General features: G+C 42.4%; 1 protein-coding gene and 1 pseudogene across 7 annotated transcripts in view; both read left to right on the top strand.

The window, feature by feature from the left end:
- SH3RF2 (SH3 domain containing ring finger 2) overlaps positions 1-19,456 on the top strand; it is a 127,543-nt gene that overhangs the window by 41,335 nt on the left and 66,752 nt on the right. For all 7 annotated transcript variants that reach the window (XM_047731156.1, XM_047731157.1, XM_047731154.1 and 4 more), the window contains exons 3-4: positions 11,797-12,066; positions 16,186-16,281. In XM_047731156.1, coding sequence (XP_047587112.1) covers positions 11,797-12,066; positions 16,186-16,281 — 366 coding nt within the window. The remainder of the gene's footprint in view (positions 1-11,796; positions 12,067-16,185; positions 16,282-19,456) is intronic.
- On the top strand, positions 10,871-11,350 carry LOC125100751 (ATP synthase F(0) complex subunit C2, mitochondrial-like; annotated as a pseudogene).

Below are 19,456 nucleotides of genomic sequence, written 5' to 3' on the forward strand. Positions count from 1 at the left end.
TAAAGCACATTTGAAATAATGGGGTTTTATAAAGGGTGACCCAGGAAAATACTATACTTATCTGTGGATATCTGTGTTGAACATGCTTGCATGCTCCTGATCCTGGAGAAGTAACCAGCTGGGCATGTTAGAAATTTATGCCAGGACCAGAGAAGGCAAAATATCCAAGTCGGAGTTCAGTTCAAATGGCACGGTGTGGTGTAATATTCATTGATTGATTCATTCATTCATCCATTCATATATTCAACAAATACTTATTGAGCTTCCTAGGTGCTGCTAGAATGTAAGTCCCATAAAGACAGAGATTGTGCCTCTCTTATTATAGGAATGTCAGTACATTTTTGTTGAATGAATGTGTGGAATGGCACCACTTTGCCAACTGTTAGGGGTATAAAGATGAATAAGCCATAGGCCCTACTGCTACTGAGTTCAAGTCTGGAGCGGAGACCCAACTCAGCCTTGGGGGCTGGGAGATAGTAAAGACTTTCTGAAGACAGAGAGGCAGTGGCAAACATACTGGCACCTATCTGGGAATGACTTATGGAGGAAAAAAAAAAAACTCTTCACATAATTTGCAGTATCTTGTATTCCTTTTGGGGGGGGCAGGGAGAGAGAATCTCAAGCAGGTTCCATGCCCAGTGCAGAGCCCAAAACAGGACTCAGTCTCACAACTCTGAGATCATGACCTGAGCTGAAACCAGGAGTCAGACACTCAACCCACTGAGCCACCCAGGTGCCCCAGTATCTTGTATTTCTAGGAGGATGACTGACTCTATCTTAGAGTAAAAAATGATTGCAAATAGTTTCTGGAATACTTCTATAGCTTAATCATCAGACATTTTCCATTTCTCGGGGACTTCTAGAAGGTTTTCCTAGATTCAGGCTTTGTACTTAAGTCACCCCGTGCCCAGTGGGACAAATGGCATGTGGGTCTTTAGCATCACTCACTCCTAACATGGGGACCAGCTCTATAGGCAGGCAGGTACTTCTTCTCCAAGGTCATGTCTGTCCCATTTGGTATAAATGAGAGGAATGCTCTAAATTTTCATTTGACAGAGGCAGACAAACTGTAGATTTGCAGAAGGTCCTTATGATGAACATCTTGGCTTCAAGGACGGTGGAACTGAAAGAAAAGAATTTTAACTTCCCAGAGCTTGCTGTTTCCAGCGAGGGTCATGCAGGCTTTTTCCTGTGGTATCAACAAATTAAAGTGCAAATAGGTATAAATATGCACATACACAACATGCAAGTTTTAAAGGATTGAGAGGAGTTAAGAAGCAAACTGTTTGAAATCAAGATGTAACTTTTAACAGGAGAAGACGAGCTCAGTCACCTTCGTGGTCCTCTTCAAAGGCATTTTCCCCAAGGTTCTAGGGTCACTCACAGTTGCTTCATGCTTCACCACAACGGCCTGCTAGAGGCACCTGTACTCCACCAGCCATTCTAAGGAGGACCACGTACACCGAGAGAACAGTAGTATCATCAATCCCCTGTTATCCAGGGCCCAGATAGCAAACCGTTACAAACATTTCATTCATTTGGTTTTGTCTCTTCCATTATCTTTCTTTCTGTAGGTATTCTTGGACCTTCACCTCAGCCTCTGTTGTGTTTAGAGTAGGAAGGAATGGTAAGAATTACCATCTTTGCTTTGACACTGAAGAAAGCGAGGCTCAGTGAGTCTCAGGGCATCACTCTTGGACACAGATGTGTAAGTCATATACCTCCTCTAGGGGCTCCCTCCATCCCCCAATGGCATGGCCTGGTTATCAGAAATGTCCGCTGTTTGCCTGGATCATACTGCCCCTAGACATTCCTCCTTCAGCAGCAGAAATCTTCACATGGGTGTGAAAGAGAGAATTTTGAGGGAGAAACTCAGTGTACATGCAACCAAGCTTTTTTTCTTTTTTCCCCTAGCCAGGGAAGGTGGTGGTGGGAGAGTCATTTGACTCATCTTTCCTCCCACTGCATGTGGGATTTGGCTCAGGCTCTCAAACCATGTGGAAAGAGATTCATTCACCAGGTGCCCCACCTACTGGAAAGGCTCACTCTGGAAATGAGGATAATGGAAGGGAGCAGAGTCACCTCCTGAGACGAGTGAGCAAGTTCTTCCCCTTATCCCTCAGGCTCCCGTGTTCCTCCAGCCCTCCCTCACAGGTGCCCTTGCCCTCCCAGCAGAAGAGATGACAATGGAAACACTTTGGTTCCCTGGGGAATTCAGTGCTATCCCATTGAACAGCTCTGGGACCTGGCACCCAGCCCATTTCAAAAGAAATCCCAGGCTATTCATTAAGAACTAGCTTATGTTAGCAGCCAGGGATATGGCTATGAGCATGTCTGGAATTACCTCCTCTAATAGGGGAGTGAGATCACCCCAAAGCAACATCAGAGAAATGTTTGCAAGAAAAAACGAAAGCATGCTAAGGGTGACCCTAAAAAGGGGCTGAGGACAGTGAATGGTTCTTTCTCTGCCCCCCACCCCCCATATAAATCCTGCGTCTTTCACTTTTTGCCCACTATGAGAGCCTTGATAACCAAGGAAGGAGGCAGGAGGAACCAAGGCAAAGAAGCATGCCATATCCTGGGTTCTTGACTGATATTTGATTAAGAGAGGAAGGCAGGAATGCCGTGCCCACCGATTAAAAGTGGCAGGAGATTGATAATTAAGTATAATGCAAAGCTGTGGTGTCTCACCTCTCTATCTAGGACTGGAAGAAGAGAAGTCTGAGACAAAAGACTGAGGGAAGGTGATACATAGAGAGAGACATACATGACAAAAGTCACCAAGCAGAATAAAGGTTTAGATGTAGACATAGGGCCAATAGTAAGAACCTTCCTCACATTGGTTTCCTTCCCAGGCTTCATCATCCTATTCTTTTCCTTCGTAACACTTATTGCAAATTTTAATTTGTATTTAGTTATAAGTTTAATCTTAGTTTCCACAACTAGGCAATGCCTGGCATAGCTTGCCCTCCAGGGTGTATTTATTGAAAGAATGAATGAATGACAAGTAGGGCTGGAAAAGTGAGGCCAGAAGATGGACCAGTGAATTCATCTCCTCTTGACTCCTTTGGGCAAAATCTCGAAGCATCCTTATTTGTTGAACATGTATTATTTGCCACCATTCTACAAGTATTCTGTGATGTATCTCATTGGTCCTCCCAGCAAACCCATGAGGAAGTGTGTTCATAGGTCCCCAAGACCCCCCTCAGATTCAGTGATTCAGTGGAAAGGCTCACAGAACTCAGCGAAGCTGTTACACTCACAGTTACAACTTTTTACAGTGAAAGGACACAAATTAAAGTCAGAATCAGAAAAAAACACATAGGGCAAAGTCCAGAAAAGACCAGTCACAAGCTCTCAGTTGTTCTCTCCCAGAGGGGTTATACAGACATTTATTTGACTCAGCAACAATGCATGACAGCACTCATGAAGTACTGCCAACTGAGGACACTCACCGAAGACCTGATATCCAGGGTTTTTATTGGAGGTCAGTCAGGTAGGCATGTGGTTGACTTTAGTCTCCATCCAACTCCTTGAGAGGTCAAGGTTCTACTACGTGACTCAAGCTGCCCACCGTAAATCACATTGTTAGCTTAGACTCTCTGCTATGCCCCAAAGCCCCAAGTAAACCAAGTCTCTGAACCGGCAGGATATTCCGAGGGCTTAGAGATTGTCTCCCAGGTCAGCTGCCAAACCTTTCATTGGAACAGGGAGCATCTGAATAATTCAGACTTGCTGAGGGTAATGCACAGAGAGGTAGGATGCTGGTCCCAATTTGTAGATGACCTGAACTAAGGATCATGAAGGCTAAGTGATTTGGTCAAAGTTACAAATGCCAGAATGCAAACATCCTCCTTGATGCTAACATCTGTGTTCTGTTACACCCTTGTATCTCCCTTAAACAAGTAAAATTCTCTCTGAAGAAAAGAAATTCACACAGAGTATCTCATAAACCTGGCCTCAAATGTAAATGTCCAGATTCAGGGATTTCCATTGAGGAAGAGCATAATACTGTGAACCTCTGGTGATCTCAAGCCCCCAACTAGCAGATGGTCATGATCCTGTTGAACCCTGGTGGGGGGGGGGGTCTTCCTTCTCACCAGAGAAGACAAGATGTGCGCACAAGGGCCAGCCAGCACTTTCTAATGTACACTCCATTGCCCAAAATCTGTTCCAAAAGGATTATCATGGTGAGGGAGAAAGGCATCATGGCCCAGTTGGCTAAGCAGCGAGTAGGAAGTTAGGATCTAGGACAGTTAGTTGATCCTTTGTCTCACCAGTAGGGTAAAATCCATTTATCTTACCCAGCATTCCCCAAGCCTGTTCTGCTAATCCTGCAAAGTGGTCCAGCTGCAAATACAGAACCACATCGGCAGATAAAGCTCCTGAGAAGCCAGTCAGCAAAGAAATCTATGTGACTTTGATTAACTCAACGTTTCCCGAACTTGAATATGGAACATTTTTTCAAATGCGTGTAGGACCAAATTGTTAAAAATCAGGACAATTTGGAAAATATCGCCAAAACTCTTTTTTATTTTCCAGCTTATGCCAATAAACCTTTCAAGTTATTATTATCAGTTATATTTATTAACCTTGAATGTATCCCTCTCCTCCAGGAATGGCAATTTCTGGATATTTCTCGATTAATTCATTCATTCTTTAAGTGTTTATCAAACACCGTCTAGTCTTCAGGTCTCAGAGACAGATACAGAGGAGCTTTAGACCCACATCCTGAACTCTCCAAAGAGAATTCATAGCCTAGTGCATAGTAACTTGAGCCAAAGGCCAGGGTGTTTTTTTCTTGACTCCATTCTCTAGAGATGGGCGATCTCATGATCAGCTCAGGGAGGGAAGCAGTTAGCTCAGCATGTTGATTTTGGCCCCATCTGATGCCAGGAATAGAGAGAACCAGGCCAGATCCTTTCTAAAGCAGTGGGAAGTGTCACTAGTCATGGTGAAGAGCTCATTACGTGGTAATAAATGAAGTTCTCATCCCGGCTTGGCCTTTTCCTTTATACTGCAGTGCTTCTATTCCACTTGGGCTCCTTTTCTCCTACGCTGTTATCAGTCCACATGCCTCCTTATTTTCAAATTGGAAATAAGCTCAGAGTTCATTAACAGCTATACCTCCTGCTGTTTCTGGATTCTACTATTTGGAGATTTCGTTGTTAGGTAGTCTTGTTGTTTCCAGGTTCTTAATATGTGCTAGTCAGGACTTATTCAAGTGTCAGAAAATAACTGAAGTAGTTTAAGTAATAAACAAAACATTGCAGATATGGTCTTATTTAACGAAGTATCCTTCAAAGCACATCTGGATCTCGGCATTGAAATTTTATTGTCAAGGCTTTTATCTATCTAGTTCTCTTATCTATCTATATCTCTTTCCTCTGCCTTCTGCAGCTTCATTCAGGAAGATGTGTCTATCGGTTGGGAAATACCACCACTAGTAGTCCAAGGCTTACCTCCTCAAGGCTTATGATCCAAGAGAGCGTTTATATATCAAACCTCAGAGAACATTCCACTTAGCCCTGTAGGAGGCAGTTGCCTGCACTGCACTATGTGAGGGGCATTTGGGTCCCCTGGCTAGCCCGGGCCACAAACCCCTGTGTGTGTGTGGTATGACCGGAGTGAATGACAGGCCTATCAGGAAATGGAGAGAAAACATGTGGTTCCTCAGAGAAGGAATGCTTGCCAGAAGTTCACTACAAACGTTCATTACTACAAAATGCTACTGCTGCTAATGTCTGCATGACCTCGTTCCCATGTCTCTTGGTTCCATGCATTATCCTTCCATCAAAAGCATGGCCCTCATGGCTTTCAGACACTACTGTGGTGACAAATGAATAGACATAGAAGTCTTGAGCCTTTTGAATTATAGAAAAGGAAAGCTCTTTAGGCACATGCAGGCTTTCATTGGATTCTCTGGCTTTCAGAAAAACACCAGGAAAAAGAGTTTGGGAATGACCCAGCTTTGAGACCTCCACACCCACTTTATCCCCATTCCCCCCTCACACGTACACCTATAGAGACAGAAAATAATTGTGGGTGATAAAAGCTATTACTAACAATGTCACGGATGATAGCTGATGTGGAACTCAGAGTCATTTTCCCCTGAGAGAACAGTTGAGAACCGGATAGAATCAACCAGCTGAGTGTCTTCAGGTGCTTAACTTTTATGTGAGGGCTCTGGAGTTCAATAATTCATGCTAATGCATCCAGCAGCAAGCAAATTGCATTCACACTCTATTCAGATTTTGATTTTGAAACAGAGCCCCAAATGAGTTTTATGATGGAAAAACATACGTGGTGACTTCAGCTGGATGAGAGAGAATGAGCGTGAGAGGAGCACCAGGCCTCGAGGTCAAAAGAGCCAAGACAGTCTCGGGGATGCCACACATTGGCTGTGTGACCTTGCATGATAACATTGAACATCTCAGTACTTTTGTTTCTTCCTCAATACAACAGGGTGATGCTACCTACTTTAGAGGATGTTGAGATCATATGAATGACATAATATATAGAAATTGAAGTAAATATTTCTGTGAGACAAATTTCTGTGGCCCATCAGTACCACAATAAATGTTAATTGCCTTCCTCTCTTCAGATTCTCTCCCCCTCTCTCTGCACCTGACCCCGCCCAACTCAGTTTACAACAGGAAGCCAGTGGTTCCTGTAAGTATGAATGTAGAGCTGAGAATACCAGGGCAGACTGAAGATAAAGAAGGTGTTAAAAGTGGACTGACAGTATGCTTCCACAATACTTACCTCTACTGAGGGAGATAGAAGAAAGACGAAGATGGTCAAGCACTTAGTACTGTCTCAGGGTTTCAGAGTTCATGCATCTGCACAGAGATTTAAGGACTGTATGCAATTTCAGTTTTAATATACTTGCTTAGTAGTCATTAAAATACACTGCCACTTGCACTGGAATGTCTTCCAGAAAAGAGAGAAAAAAGGCAGATTAGCCATTCACAAAGCCTACAGCGATATTCCATTGCTCCCATTTTAGTTAGAATAAGATGTAACTCAGACCAGGGGCATCAAATTTGGATGCTAAGGGAGCTTGGTAAAAATACAACCAAGAGATTCTGGTCAAAGCGGTTTAGAGATGAGGTCCAGGAATCTGCATTTTGGACATCTCCAAGAATTCTGATATAGGTCAACCACAGACTTGAATTTGAAAAACACTGGCTGAGTGGTTAAGGGCTTGAGGTCCTCAGGATAGACAAATCCCACCTCAAATTCTAAACCCACCACCGTCTACTTTCAATTTTCTAATCACAGTTTTTCATGAGATTAAATAAGATCTATTGTGGAGTACCTAGCACAATGCCTGGCATATGGGAAGGAACACTCACTAATATTAGCTATTGATACTATCATTATTATGCAAAGTTAAGGGGACTTCAATGTTTTTCTTTCCTTAATTTTTTTCATTCTTCCTTCCTTTTACAAATGCAAAATAACCATGCCTTAGGCAAGATGGATATTTATTTAGGTTCCAGACAAAAGTCTAGAAGTCAAAGTAGTCCAGGAATTGTCTGGCAGCTCTGCAATCCAGACTACTTCCTTCCCTCTTTCCCTGTGACCTTCATCCTCATTGTTCAAGATGGCAGCTAAAATTCCAGCAATCATGTCTGCATTGCACATAGCAAAATGCAGGAAAGGAAAGAGAAAATCAGTCTCTCGGGAATGACATGTCCTAAAAGTTGCTTATACCCCACTGGCCAAAAAATTAGCTGCCTGGGGGAGGCACAATTCCAAATGTGACAAGCGTTCCACATAGCCATGTACCCACCAAAAATGTGATTTATATTACAATGGAAAATTGGAAGAAGAGGGGACAACTATTTTTTTTTTAAGATTTTATTTATTTGACAGAGATCACAAGTGGACAGGGAGGCAAGCAGAGAGAGAGAGAGAGAGAGGGAAGCAGGCTCCCTGCTGAGCAGAGAGCCCGATGTGGGACTCGATCCCAGGACCCTGAGATCATGACCCGAGCTGAAAGCAGAGGCTTAATCCACTGAGCCACCCAGGTGCCCGAGGGGACAACTATTAAACTAGGAGTTTAACAGATTCAGGTCATTCTTCAGAAATCCTGTGCTCTCATTCTGCTTCTACTTGTTTATTTCTCAGATAAGAAACTTCTCCAAGGGGGCGCCTGGGTGGCTCAGTGGGTTAAGCCGCTGCCTTCGGCTCAGGTCATGATCTCGGAGTCCTGGGATCGAGTCCCGCATCGGGCTCTCTGCTCAGCAGGGAGCCTGCTTCCTCCTGTCTCTCTGCCTGCTTGTGATCTCTCTCTGTCAAATAAATAAATAAAATCTTTAAAAAAAAAAAAAAAAAAAACACAAGCTGCCCCCCCCCAAAAAAAAAAAAAAAAAAAAAAGAAAGAAACTTCTCCAAGAAGGTAGTTGCATGGTTTGTTGATGTTCCCACTCAGCTTGGCTTATTTTCTTCCTAAATTGCTCCCATATCTTTCACTTCTTATTCCCCAGTTTCATTCATTTTCTTTCTACTGTCCACTTTTTTTTCAAATTTTTTAAAGTAGTTTTTTGCACACCCAACATGGGGCTCAAACTCATGACCCAGAGATCAAGAGCTGGATGGTCTACTGACTGAGCTAGCCAAGCACTCCCCTACTGTCCAATTTTAATAGACAATATAATTATTTCATTGTAGAAGAATTAGAAAATATGGCTAAGCACTTAGGGAAACCATTTTTTTAATATTCAAAAGTATCAACACTTAGCAATAACCACTCTTAAAATGCTGATATAGGGGCGCCTGGGTGGCTCAGTGGTTTAAAGCCTCTGCCTTGGGCTTAGGTCGTGATCCCAGGGTCCTGGGATCAAGCCCTGCAACCATCCGTCCTGCTCTCTGCTCAGCGGGGAGCCTGCTTCCCTTCCTCTCTCTCTGCCTGCCTCTCTGCCTACTTGTGATCTCTGTCTGTCGAACAAATAAATAAAATCTTTTAAAAAAAATGCTGATATAGCCATCCCAGGTAAAAATATACATATGTATTTACAATGAAAGCCTAGTTTTTATTTATAACAAAAACAACTGTTTTTAACCTCTTCTATTATACTTAGTATATATCATGAGTAATTGTCAATGTTATTAATTATAGATCCATATCATCAATTTTAATGGCTACAGGGTTTTCCATAATTTATTCAACCAATTCCATTTATAATATCCACAGCACTGTGCTAAACCTCCTAGTGCACATGTCTTCTCTCACTTGTCCACTAGTTTCCCAAGGATGAGTTGCATTCCTGTGGTTTTCCTATCTCCCTGGGCTCTCCCTACTGTGTCCTGGGTCTAGCAGAAAAAAAACACTGCTCTAACATCCCATCAGCAAGGACTGCTCAGGTCTTGTCTCTACCTCTGAAATGCTTGAAATTCCTTTTCAAATGAACATTGCAGACTCAGAAGGTTCCGGGAGAACTGAAATACTGCCTGCTTACATCCACTTATGAATAGCAAGATTGCCCCTGAGAGAGGGGGCTACTTTCCCCCACTGCTGAGGGAAGCACAAAATACAATACAATCCCAGGTGACATGAAGGACTAATAAACGTAAGCTACTAGAACTTACAGTCTGGGGTGCCTGGGTGGCTCAGTAGGTTAAAGCCTCTGCCTTTGGCTCAGGTAATGATCTTAGGGTCCTGGGATAGAACCCCACATGGGCTCTCTGCTCAGCAGGGAGCTTGCTTCCCACCCGCCCCCCGCCCCCGCCTGCCTCTCTGCCTACTTGTGATCTCTGTCTGTCAAATAAATAAATAAAATCTTAAAAAGAAAAAAAAAAGAACTTGCAGTCTGCCACTCTTGACTTCAAGCAAAACCAAAGTGAGGCTGTTTCTGCGTGTAGAAACCAGTTCCGATTAGGGAAAAAAAATGCACTTTACTAAAACAATTATTTAGAGAGACAACTAACAAATGACAGTTCTTTAGCTGATTTTTTTTAAAAGCAATGATTGATTTCTGACTAATTCTTTGTCTCAGTGCTTCCTAATGATCCAAACACTAATGACGTTTACACTTTTTGGAGGCAGCTGAAGACAAATTATGTTGCATCACTGCCATATAGCACTTTCTTTTTTTTAAAATTACCTTACTTATATATATATATATATTTTTTTTTATTTTAGTAACCTCTGCACCCAGTGTGGGCTTGAACTCACAACCCCGGGATCAAGAGTTGCATGTTCCTCCAACTGAGCCAGCCAGATGCCCCTCCTATAGTACTTTGTATTTTCAGGGACTTTTCACCTCAATTTACTTCCCATCAACACTGAGGAATAGGTAGAACTGATATCATTAGCCTTTCCTTACTATAGCCATCCTGTAAAAGATGCCATTTAATGGGCCCATACTATGTATCAAGCAATATGCTAAATGCATTATAAATATTTAGGGCACCTGGGTGGCTCAGTTGGTTAAACATCTGCCTTCGGCTCATCTCATGATCCCAGGGTCCTGAGATCAAGCCCAGCATCAGGCTCCCCGCTCATCAGAGAGTTTGCTTCTCCCTCTCCCTCTGCCCCTCATCCCTGCTTGTGTTCTCTACTTCTCTCTTTCTCTCTCAAATAAATAAAATCTTTAGAAAATGCATTATAAATATTTAGTCTTCATGACTACACCAATGAAGTACATATTTTGTTATTACGCCATTTTATAAATGGATATGATTTATGACAGATTAAATGACGTGACTGCAGTCACATGAAAGGAAAGAGGTAGAGCCAGAATTCCCAATCAGTATTCAGGCCCCAAAAAGAGTCACTGACTCACTCAAGTCCACACAGTCGTGGAAGTCCAAAATCCTGTCCCCTGCATAGTGATTAATAACAGGGGCTCTGGCCGCCGCCCCTCTCTGTCTTCTCTGCGCTGGGAGCAGCTCTTCTGCCAACAGCCCCTCGTCTCCTGAAAATGTACACCAGTACAAAGTTCGTCTCCACCCGCTTCTTGGGAAGGAGCACCTCTCAGCGTTGAGCTGGTTACCAGCTACAGTGGTGCTAACACCCCTGGAGACACCTTATAAGACCTTCAGCAGCTTGACAGCCCCACGTCCCCTGACCTCACTCATTCCTAGCCACAGCTTCCCAACCAGCGCCATTGCAAGTGACATCAACACAGCAGCCAAGTTCACTGGGGCTGGGGCTGCCATGGTCGGGGGGCTGGCCCCAGGGCTGACTTTGGGACTGTTTGGGAGCCTCGTCATTGCTTATGGCAGGAATCCCTCTCTGAAGCAACAGCTCTTCTCCTGCGCTGTTCTGGGCTTTGCCCTCTTGGAGGCCATAGGGATCTTTTACCTGCTGGTGGCCTTTCTCATCCTCCTCACCATGTGAAGGAGCTGTCTCCACCTCCCTTAGGTTTTCCTCCAGTGTCTCATCTGCCATGTATGTTCCTTTCCCTATACCTCCCCAGGCAGCCTGCAGAAAGTGGTTGACTCAGGGTTTGACAGAGGGAAGACAAATAAACACTGTATTAATAAGAAAAAAAAAAAAAAGAAAAGAAAAAAGAATAGGGACTCTGAAATCCTGTAGCCTGAGTTCAAACCCCGTATCTTTGCTTTCCCAGCTGCCCCATAGGCAAGGTACTAACCCACTCTGTGCCTCAGTTGCCCTACTTAGAAGAAGGGGTAATAAGAATGATTATCTCAAAGGTTCAAGAAGATGATCCACATCCAGCACTAAGCACATGGGAAGTGCTCAGTGGTCAGTTTTACTGTTATTCCTTCTGTCCCCCTCGCCTGTGAGCTAAGGATACATTTCATTGGTCTGTGCCACTGCAGGTGCCACGAGCAAAGGCCGTATGTAACTACCGAGGGCAGAATCCTGGTGACCTGAAGTTTAATAAGGGAGATGTCATCCTTCTCCGGAGGCAGCTGGATGAGAACTGGTACCAGGGGGAGATCAATGGAGTCAGTGGGATCTTCCCAGCCAGCTCCGTGGAAGTCATCAAGCAGCTGCCCCAGCCACCCCCACTCTGCCGAGCTCTCTACAACTTCGACCTACGAGACAAAGACAAGAGTGAGAACCAGGACTGCCTGACCTTCCTCAAGGTAAGATTCTGGGCACCCATGGAGATCACGAGAGACTACAGAGAGACTGTGGCAGAACCTGGAGTTGTATAATACTTGCTGATTTTAAAAAAGTATACGTATTTTCACATGCATGTTTATATGTAGATATGTGTGCACATGTATGTAATGTGTGTGTGTGTGTGTGTGTAATTCAAAACTAAATGGAAGTTGCCAGAGAAATTAAATGAGAATTTGAATGAAATCCTTAAGCCTTACCTCTTGCAATGACGAAAGTAAGTATTCACTCATTCACTCACTCATTCATTCTATATCATTCTTTTTTTTAATTTAATTTAATTTTTTTTATTTTTTATTTTTTTTTTAAAGATTTTATTTATTTATTTGACAGAGATCACAAGTAGGCAGATAGGCAGGCAGAGAGAAAGAGAGAGAGAGAGAGAGAGGAGGAAGCAGGCTCTCCGCGGAGCAGAGAGCCCGACGCGGGGCTCGATCCCAGGACCCCGGGATCATGACCTGAGCCGAAGGCAGAGGCTTTAACCCACTGAGCCACCCAGGCGCCCCTCTTCTTTTTTTATTTTAAAGATTTTATTTGACAGACAGAGATCACAAGTAGGCAGAGAGGCAGTCAGAGAGAGAGAGAGGAGGAAGCAGGCTCCCTGCTGAGCAGAGAGCCCGATGCGGGGCTCGATCCCAGGACCTTGGGATCATGACCGAGCCGAAGGTAGAGGATTTAACCCACTGAGCCACCCAGGCGCCCCATCATTCATTCTATAGTCATTCTTGAGTACTTCTTCTTTGCAGGCACTGGGGATGCAGTATGAAAAAGTCACAGTTCCTGCCCTCAGGCAGACTAGTGGGAGAGAGAGAGAAGTGGACAGAAATTTACAAATACATTTTGACAATGTGCTGGGCAAAATACAGCTCTTACCTCTTTATGTATCTGTAAGGCATTCTTGGTGGCCAACTTCTGAGGCTCTCATTCCACTCTTTACAACATTCTATTTTATTATAAACATTGTATTCAAAGCCCTCCAAACACACAGTACGATAATCATACCTTTATATATGAATAACCTCTTACAAGATAATATTTTCCAAGCACATTAATTACCCTAATATTTTCTTGCCTCTTTTTTTTTTTTTTTTTTAATCAGATAATTCCTCACCGTGTGCAAGTAACAACACTTTTTCTAAAGTCTGGACTACTTTAATTCTCTGTATTCTGTATTTATTATTCCTTAAACATTTAAATTCCTTCACAGAGGCCAAAGTTGGGGTGATTTTTACTCTTTGCTGTTTGCCATAAGTGCATCAAGTACTAGAAGTGGCTCTCGTACAGTAGCTCAGGAAAGGTCTTCTATTTTGTAAAAGATTTTTACTCCATCACCATCAGAAATGAGATTTATTTCACATTACCTCAAACTAGATAACATCACTGTCCTCCATATTTTGAAATATTGATCATTATTGTCTTGGCACCTCAGAGTGAGTCCCTTAAGGAAGGTCATTCCATGACCCAAACTGCAATGTCTGTGCTTCAGTGACACTTAGAGGAAGGGCAGTTTAATCCCACAGATATTTACTGAGTATTTACTTTGTGCCGGGCATTAAGCACTGAGCTCTGGAGACACCACTGGAAGAAGGCAGAGGCAGGAATCATTATTTGTATTTTTGCCGCTCTCTGGGAATTTGCAAAATTTGTAAAAACTTACTCCCCCTGCCCATTCATTCACTGAGCCCATCCATGTGCCAAGCTGCCCACTGGGGATAAAATGATGTACCATTGTCCCTACCCTCACGGAGCTGGCAGACTAGTGGAAGGAACAGACAGATGAATGGGAAATTATGACAAAGGAAACAGAAAAGAGGATTTGATCTTCTGGAAGCTTTGGAAGGCTGCGACTACACTAGGAAATTTCATGGTCTTCCTAGACTCAGCAAGTCCAAATTAAACCCAAGCTCTTCCCTCCCAAAAGCTGCTCTTGTCCTAGTGTTTTCTATCTCAGTAGATTGTACAATTTTTTAAAATAAATTTTATTTATTTATTTACAGAGAGAGAGAGAGAGAGAGCACAAGTAGGCAGAGCAGCAGGTAGAGGAAAAGGGCAGGCTCCCTGCTGAGCAAGGAGCCCAACGTGGGGCTCGATCCCAGGACCGCAGGATCCCAGAATCATGACCTGAGCCGAAGGCAGTTACTAACCAACTGAGCCACCCAGGTGCCCCTAGAGTGTACAATTTACTCACACATTCACTTATTCATGCATGGACAATTCATTGAGAAATATTTACTGAATGATTACTAAATGGGAACCACTGTATTGGGTGCTGGGGACACAGAAATGAGCAGAGCAGACAGAGGCCCTGAACACATGGAGTTTATAGTCTGTTGGGGTAGACAGGCCTTAAAAATGTTATAACCTATAAATGTGTCGTCGTAAATTGTGATGGGGTAGAGAAAGCTAAGAAAAGGTATAATGCAATAATGAACTCAGATTTGGATTTACTAAATTCCTGAGAGACATGAATCGGAACTTGAGAGCAACTGATGGATAGATCTTCAGATTTGGACTGACGAACAGGTATGGAAGTGGAAAGGCATTCCTGATATGGTATACAGCGAAAAATCAGTGTGTCCTCTAGGACTTCTTTTGTATGAAATATAAGGCTAGGCAAATGAATGTATATATACTCATATACTCGGAGTCGGAACAGTGGGTACCGCTTGCTAGATGATGGGTAAGGGCACAAAGGAGGCTTGTGGGTGCTGGAAATGTTCTGTATCTCTTGATCCGGATGGGGTTTCATGAATATAGTGGGTGTTAACATTCATCAACCTTTACATCCAAACTTTATGAACTTTATTGTATGTATTGTATGTGTATTGTATGTGTATGTATCAACTGTTACATCCAAACTTTATGAACTTTATTGTATGTGTGCTTGTTTCCAGCAGAGTTTTTAGGAATCAGTGTATTTATATGTATATATGTTTTATCTTCATAGAGAAGAATCGGGGGTGGGGGAGGGTTGTTAACAATGGCTGTATCTATATTGTGGTAGAATTACTTGTTTTGTTTACTATATTTTCTCATGTCTCTAGAAATCTACATGTAATTTTTTTTTTTTAAGATTTTTTTATTTTTGACAGAGAGAGATCACAAGCAGGCAGAGAGGCAGGCAGAGAGGCGGGCCGAGGGAGAGGGGGAAGCAGGCTTTCCACCAAGTAGAAAGCCCGACACGGGGCTCGAATCCAGGACCCTGAGATCATCACCTGAACTGAAGGCAGAGGCTTAACCCACTGAGCCACCCAGGCGCCCCTATATGTAATCTTTTATAATAAGAAAGTTTTGAATAAAAAAGCCACCTTACATTTGATACATTAAAAATTGAATGAGGGGGACGCCTGGGTGGCTCAGTTGGTTGGGCCACTGCCTTCATCTCGGGTCCTGATCCGGGTGTCCTGGATTCGAGCCCGTGTCGGGCTTTCTACTTGGTGAAAGACTTGGAGTCCCGCATCAAACCCTTCGCTCAGTGGGAGCCTGCTTCTCTCTCTGCCTCTGCCTGCTTGCGTGCTTGTGCTCTCTCTCTATGACAAATAAATAAATAAAAATCTTAAAAAAAAAAAAAATTGAATGGGGCGCCTGGGCTGGCTCAGCCCATGAAACGTGCAACTCTTGATCTCAGGGTTATGAACCTGAGCCCCATGTTGGATGCAGAGATTACTTAAAAATAAAAAAATTTTTCTAAAGTTCAATAGGTCCGGAAAAGTCTTCAAAATTAGAATGAAATTTATTCTTCCTTTTGCTACACTAAAAAACTATCTGCCTGTGGCTCCCCGATTGATTTTTGCATCAGAGTCATATAAACCAAAGCCCAGATTCTGCTGGTGATTGAAAATTAGAAACATTTCCAAATTTTCTTTTGGATTCCACTGGTCCTCCCAATTATTTCTACTCCTCTTGCAGTCTTGGTGATTCAAATGCTGCCCTTTATAGAGGAAGATTTTATCAATAAATTATGAAAGAGTTACATTTCTTATACTTTACACCATCCGGGATTCCACGCTAGTCTCCAGTGAAAGCTTTCACCATCTGAAAACCAAGAGCAGATGCTGACCTTGAGACTTTGTCTCTTTCAGGATGATATCATCACTGTGATCAGCCGAGTGGATGAGAACTGGGCAGAAGGCAAGTTAGGGGATCAAGTGGGCATCTTCCCGATCTTGTTCGTAGAGGTACGTGAATTTCAAGTCTACATCAGATGCACGCTCACCAAAATACACACGCGCCACAGGGATGCCTGACAAAAATGCTTTTTTGACAGGAGGCTTATTCTAGAAGTTAACTAAGGTCTCCAAACAAAAGATGCCAGAAGGTAACACCCATTTCTGGGGACTTTTTATTCTGCTGATAAGAGTATATATTGTGTGATTTCTCATGCTCACACTCAAATAAACCTGTATCCGTAACATTAAAAACCTCCATCTCCTTTGATTCAGCAAATCCACATCTGAGAATTTATTGTAAAGAAATGTTCAAACAACTATGCAAAGGTATATGTACAGAGTATTCACCACAGCCTTGTGTATAATGGTGAAAAGACAGAAATCATCTGATTATCCGGCAATAAGGATTTCATTGTTAAAAATTATGGTGATGAAAAGATACATACCCATGAAAAATAATGTTAAAGAAGAATATCCAATATCATTAAGTATTTGGTATTATGGAAAGAGGCTTATGATTTCTTGGTAAGTAAACTGAGTTTAATGGGTATGGAGTTTTGGATTAGGAGATCAGAAAGTCCTGAAGATCTGTTTCACAACAATATGAATTATATTCAACACTACTGAATCATATACTTTAAAACGGTTATTAGAAAAATGAAAAAATAAAAATAAATAAAACTGTTATTAGGGTAAATTTATGTCATGTGCCTTTTATCACAATAAATAAATGGAACTGTATGAAACTAGGTTTATAAATATATGTATATATATAAATAGAGGCCTGAAAGAATATGTACTAAAATATTAACAGTGGTGATCATGAGATAGTGAAATTCTAGATAATTTTCCTATTCATCCATCATTTGGATCCTATAAATCTTCTGATAGGCTCATATTGATATATTCTTTCTGGGTTTTTTAAAGCTACTTTAAAAAGAAAACAAAGGAAGAGCACATGCTAGACTCCGTCTACCTACTTCTCATATGTAATACTATAACCTGGAGTTCCTAACCTCCGTGTCCTGGAGCCTCACCCTAGCTTGAGGCAGGTCATTACAAATTTAAAAGAGGTTCCATTGTTTAACTGCATTAACTGGATGCTTACTGGGCACAAAGCACTAAAAGTGAGCAGTGGGGAGCTTCAAATGCAGTAAGAGGCATGCTTTCCACCCTCTAGGAAGGTTGGGTGAAAACAGACAAAGGCATAATCGAAGATAGAGGGGGACGAGTTCTTTCGTTCTTAAGAGCCAAAACAGGTTCTGAAGCAAATGGTGTGCCCAGAACACTATCCAGCTTGCAAGGTTCTCCACAACTCTTTCCACTCAGTTAATATCGAAGGGATGAAAAATGGAAGGGAAGGAAAGAGGATGAGTCCCGAGAGGCTGGTCTTCTTACAGTCTCTAGTAAACAATATTCTCATTATCAGTGCTTTTCCTCTTGCTGAGGCCCCTTTGAGGCACACACACCCAATTCTCTCCACCTGTTCAAATCTCACTTGGGTTACAAGGCTCAACTAGAAGCTTGGCTTCTTCCATAAAATTTCACCACTAATTGACCACTCAGTTGTCTCTGTCTTCTCTAAATACCTAATGGCTGTGCTCCTTATACTGCACAGGCTAGACTAACACAGAACAAGTACTATGTAAAAAAAATTAGCTAGTTCCCCTAGCCCCATCTGTCTTCAAGGTAGCTGAGAATTACTGGGGAGCACAAGGACTGTTTAGTAAATATCATGATCTCTGCCATATCATAAAAAGTTTGGACTTGATCCAGAAGTCAGTAGACACCATTGAAAGATTTTAAGAGACCCAGGAACTCTATCAGACGTGGGTTTATTAAAGACTGCTCTTCTGGCTACAGTGGGAAGAATAAATTGAAGAGGAGAGCAGAAAAAGCAGAAATACCAGTTAGGAGGCCAGTGTGTGCATGGCCCAGTTACAAGATGACAGTGGGTTGGACCAGGAGATGGGAAATAAATGGACGGATTCAAACACCAATTAGGAGGTAGATCCACAGGACTTGAATGCTGACGGAAGTGAGGAACAGGGCAGAAGAACTGGTCAAGAATGCATGCCTCACTTTCTGCTTTATATCTGCTTAGGTTAGTGGTGGAGGCATTTGCTGGGTCAAGTAGCATTTGCTAAAGAGGGACATTTAATAGTTAACGTGGGGAGATAGTGGTTAAGTCTCCAAGGACAGAGATCAGCTACAGTTAATACCTAGCTGGATACATAAGAGGTGGTTCAGTTTTTGCATTTTAGAGTTTGCATGGTCCCCTGCATTATTTCAAGATGCTTCTCCATAGCTCTGGGGCGGGGGGGGAAGGACCATTGGTTTTATTATGCATCTCTGATACCCTTTTTTCCAAAACTTCTACGTTTAATGATTATTCATTTGGACATTCTCCCCACTACTTCACCTCTAAAATTAGCGATTACAAGAACCCTCGAGATTATCATCAAACTAGCCATTGCTTCATTTGTTCTCCTAATTACGAGGAGGGGAAAAGGATAATCAAGTGGTTGCTCTAATCTGGGAACCTGATTTTCAAAAATTACTTGAAATCTTAATTGAGCTTTTTAAAGCAGTACTTAAATTTTTGACTCCAGTCATTTCATTAAGAGTAGCACTTGCTGAGAACTCTTTAAATAAGTTTTGAATTACTAGTGCCAAGCAAAGCAATAGGAAAGAAGGAAAGCTTTCTTGTAAGAGTGACGTGGGTTTGGGGGTTGTTGTTGTTGTTTTTGTACAAATAGGATTTTTCTTGTTAATGTATCATTTGATTTATTGAAGAGCACCTGGATAAAAAGGTGGTAAAACAAATGCTGAGCTTAGACCCATTCCTGTCAGGACTTCTCCAGTGAGCCCTGCCTGGGTTATGTGAACCTTGCTCAGCCCAACGAACCTCAAGGATATTGTTTCAAATGAGTGGGTACAAATTTAAGAGCTGTGCAGTCCTCCCTCAACTGAGCTATTAATCATGTTGGCAGAGCACAGGGCAGACCAAGAGTCACACTGAGTCCTTTGTCAATGTTTCTGATGAAAACAATGAAGGTGTTGCTCACCTGTGGACAGAACAATTAGGTAGAAGCAAAAATAAAAAAAGAAAAAGAAAAAAAATCAGTCTATTTCATTGTACCTGTGAATGAGACCGTAAAGAACTTTACTCGTTCAACTTAGA

This window comes from Lutra lutra, chromosome 5, assembly GCF_902655055.1.
Source record: "Lutra lutra chromosome 5, mLutLut1.2, whole genome shotgun sequence".
NCBI classification, from domain to species: domain Eukaryota; kingdom Metazoa; phylum Chordata; class Mammalia; order Carnivora; family Mustelidae; genus Lutra; species Lutra lutra.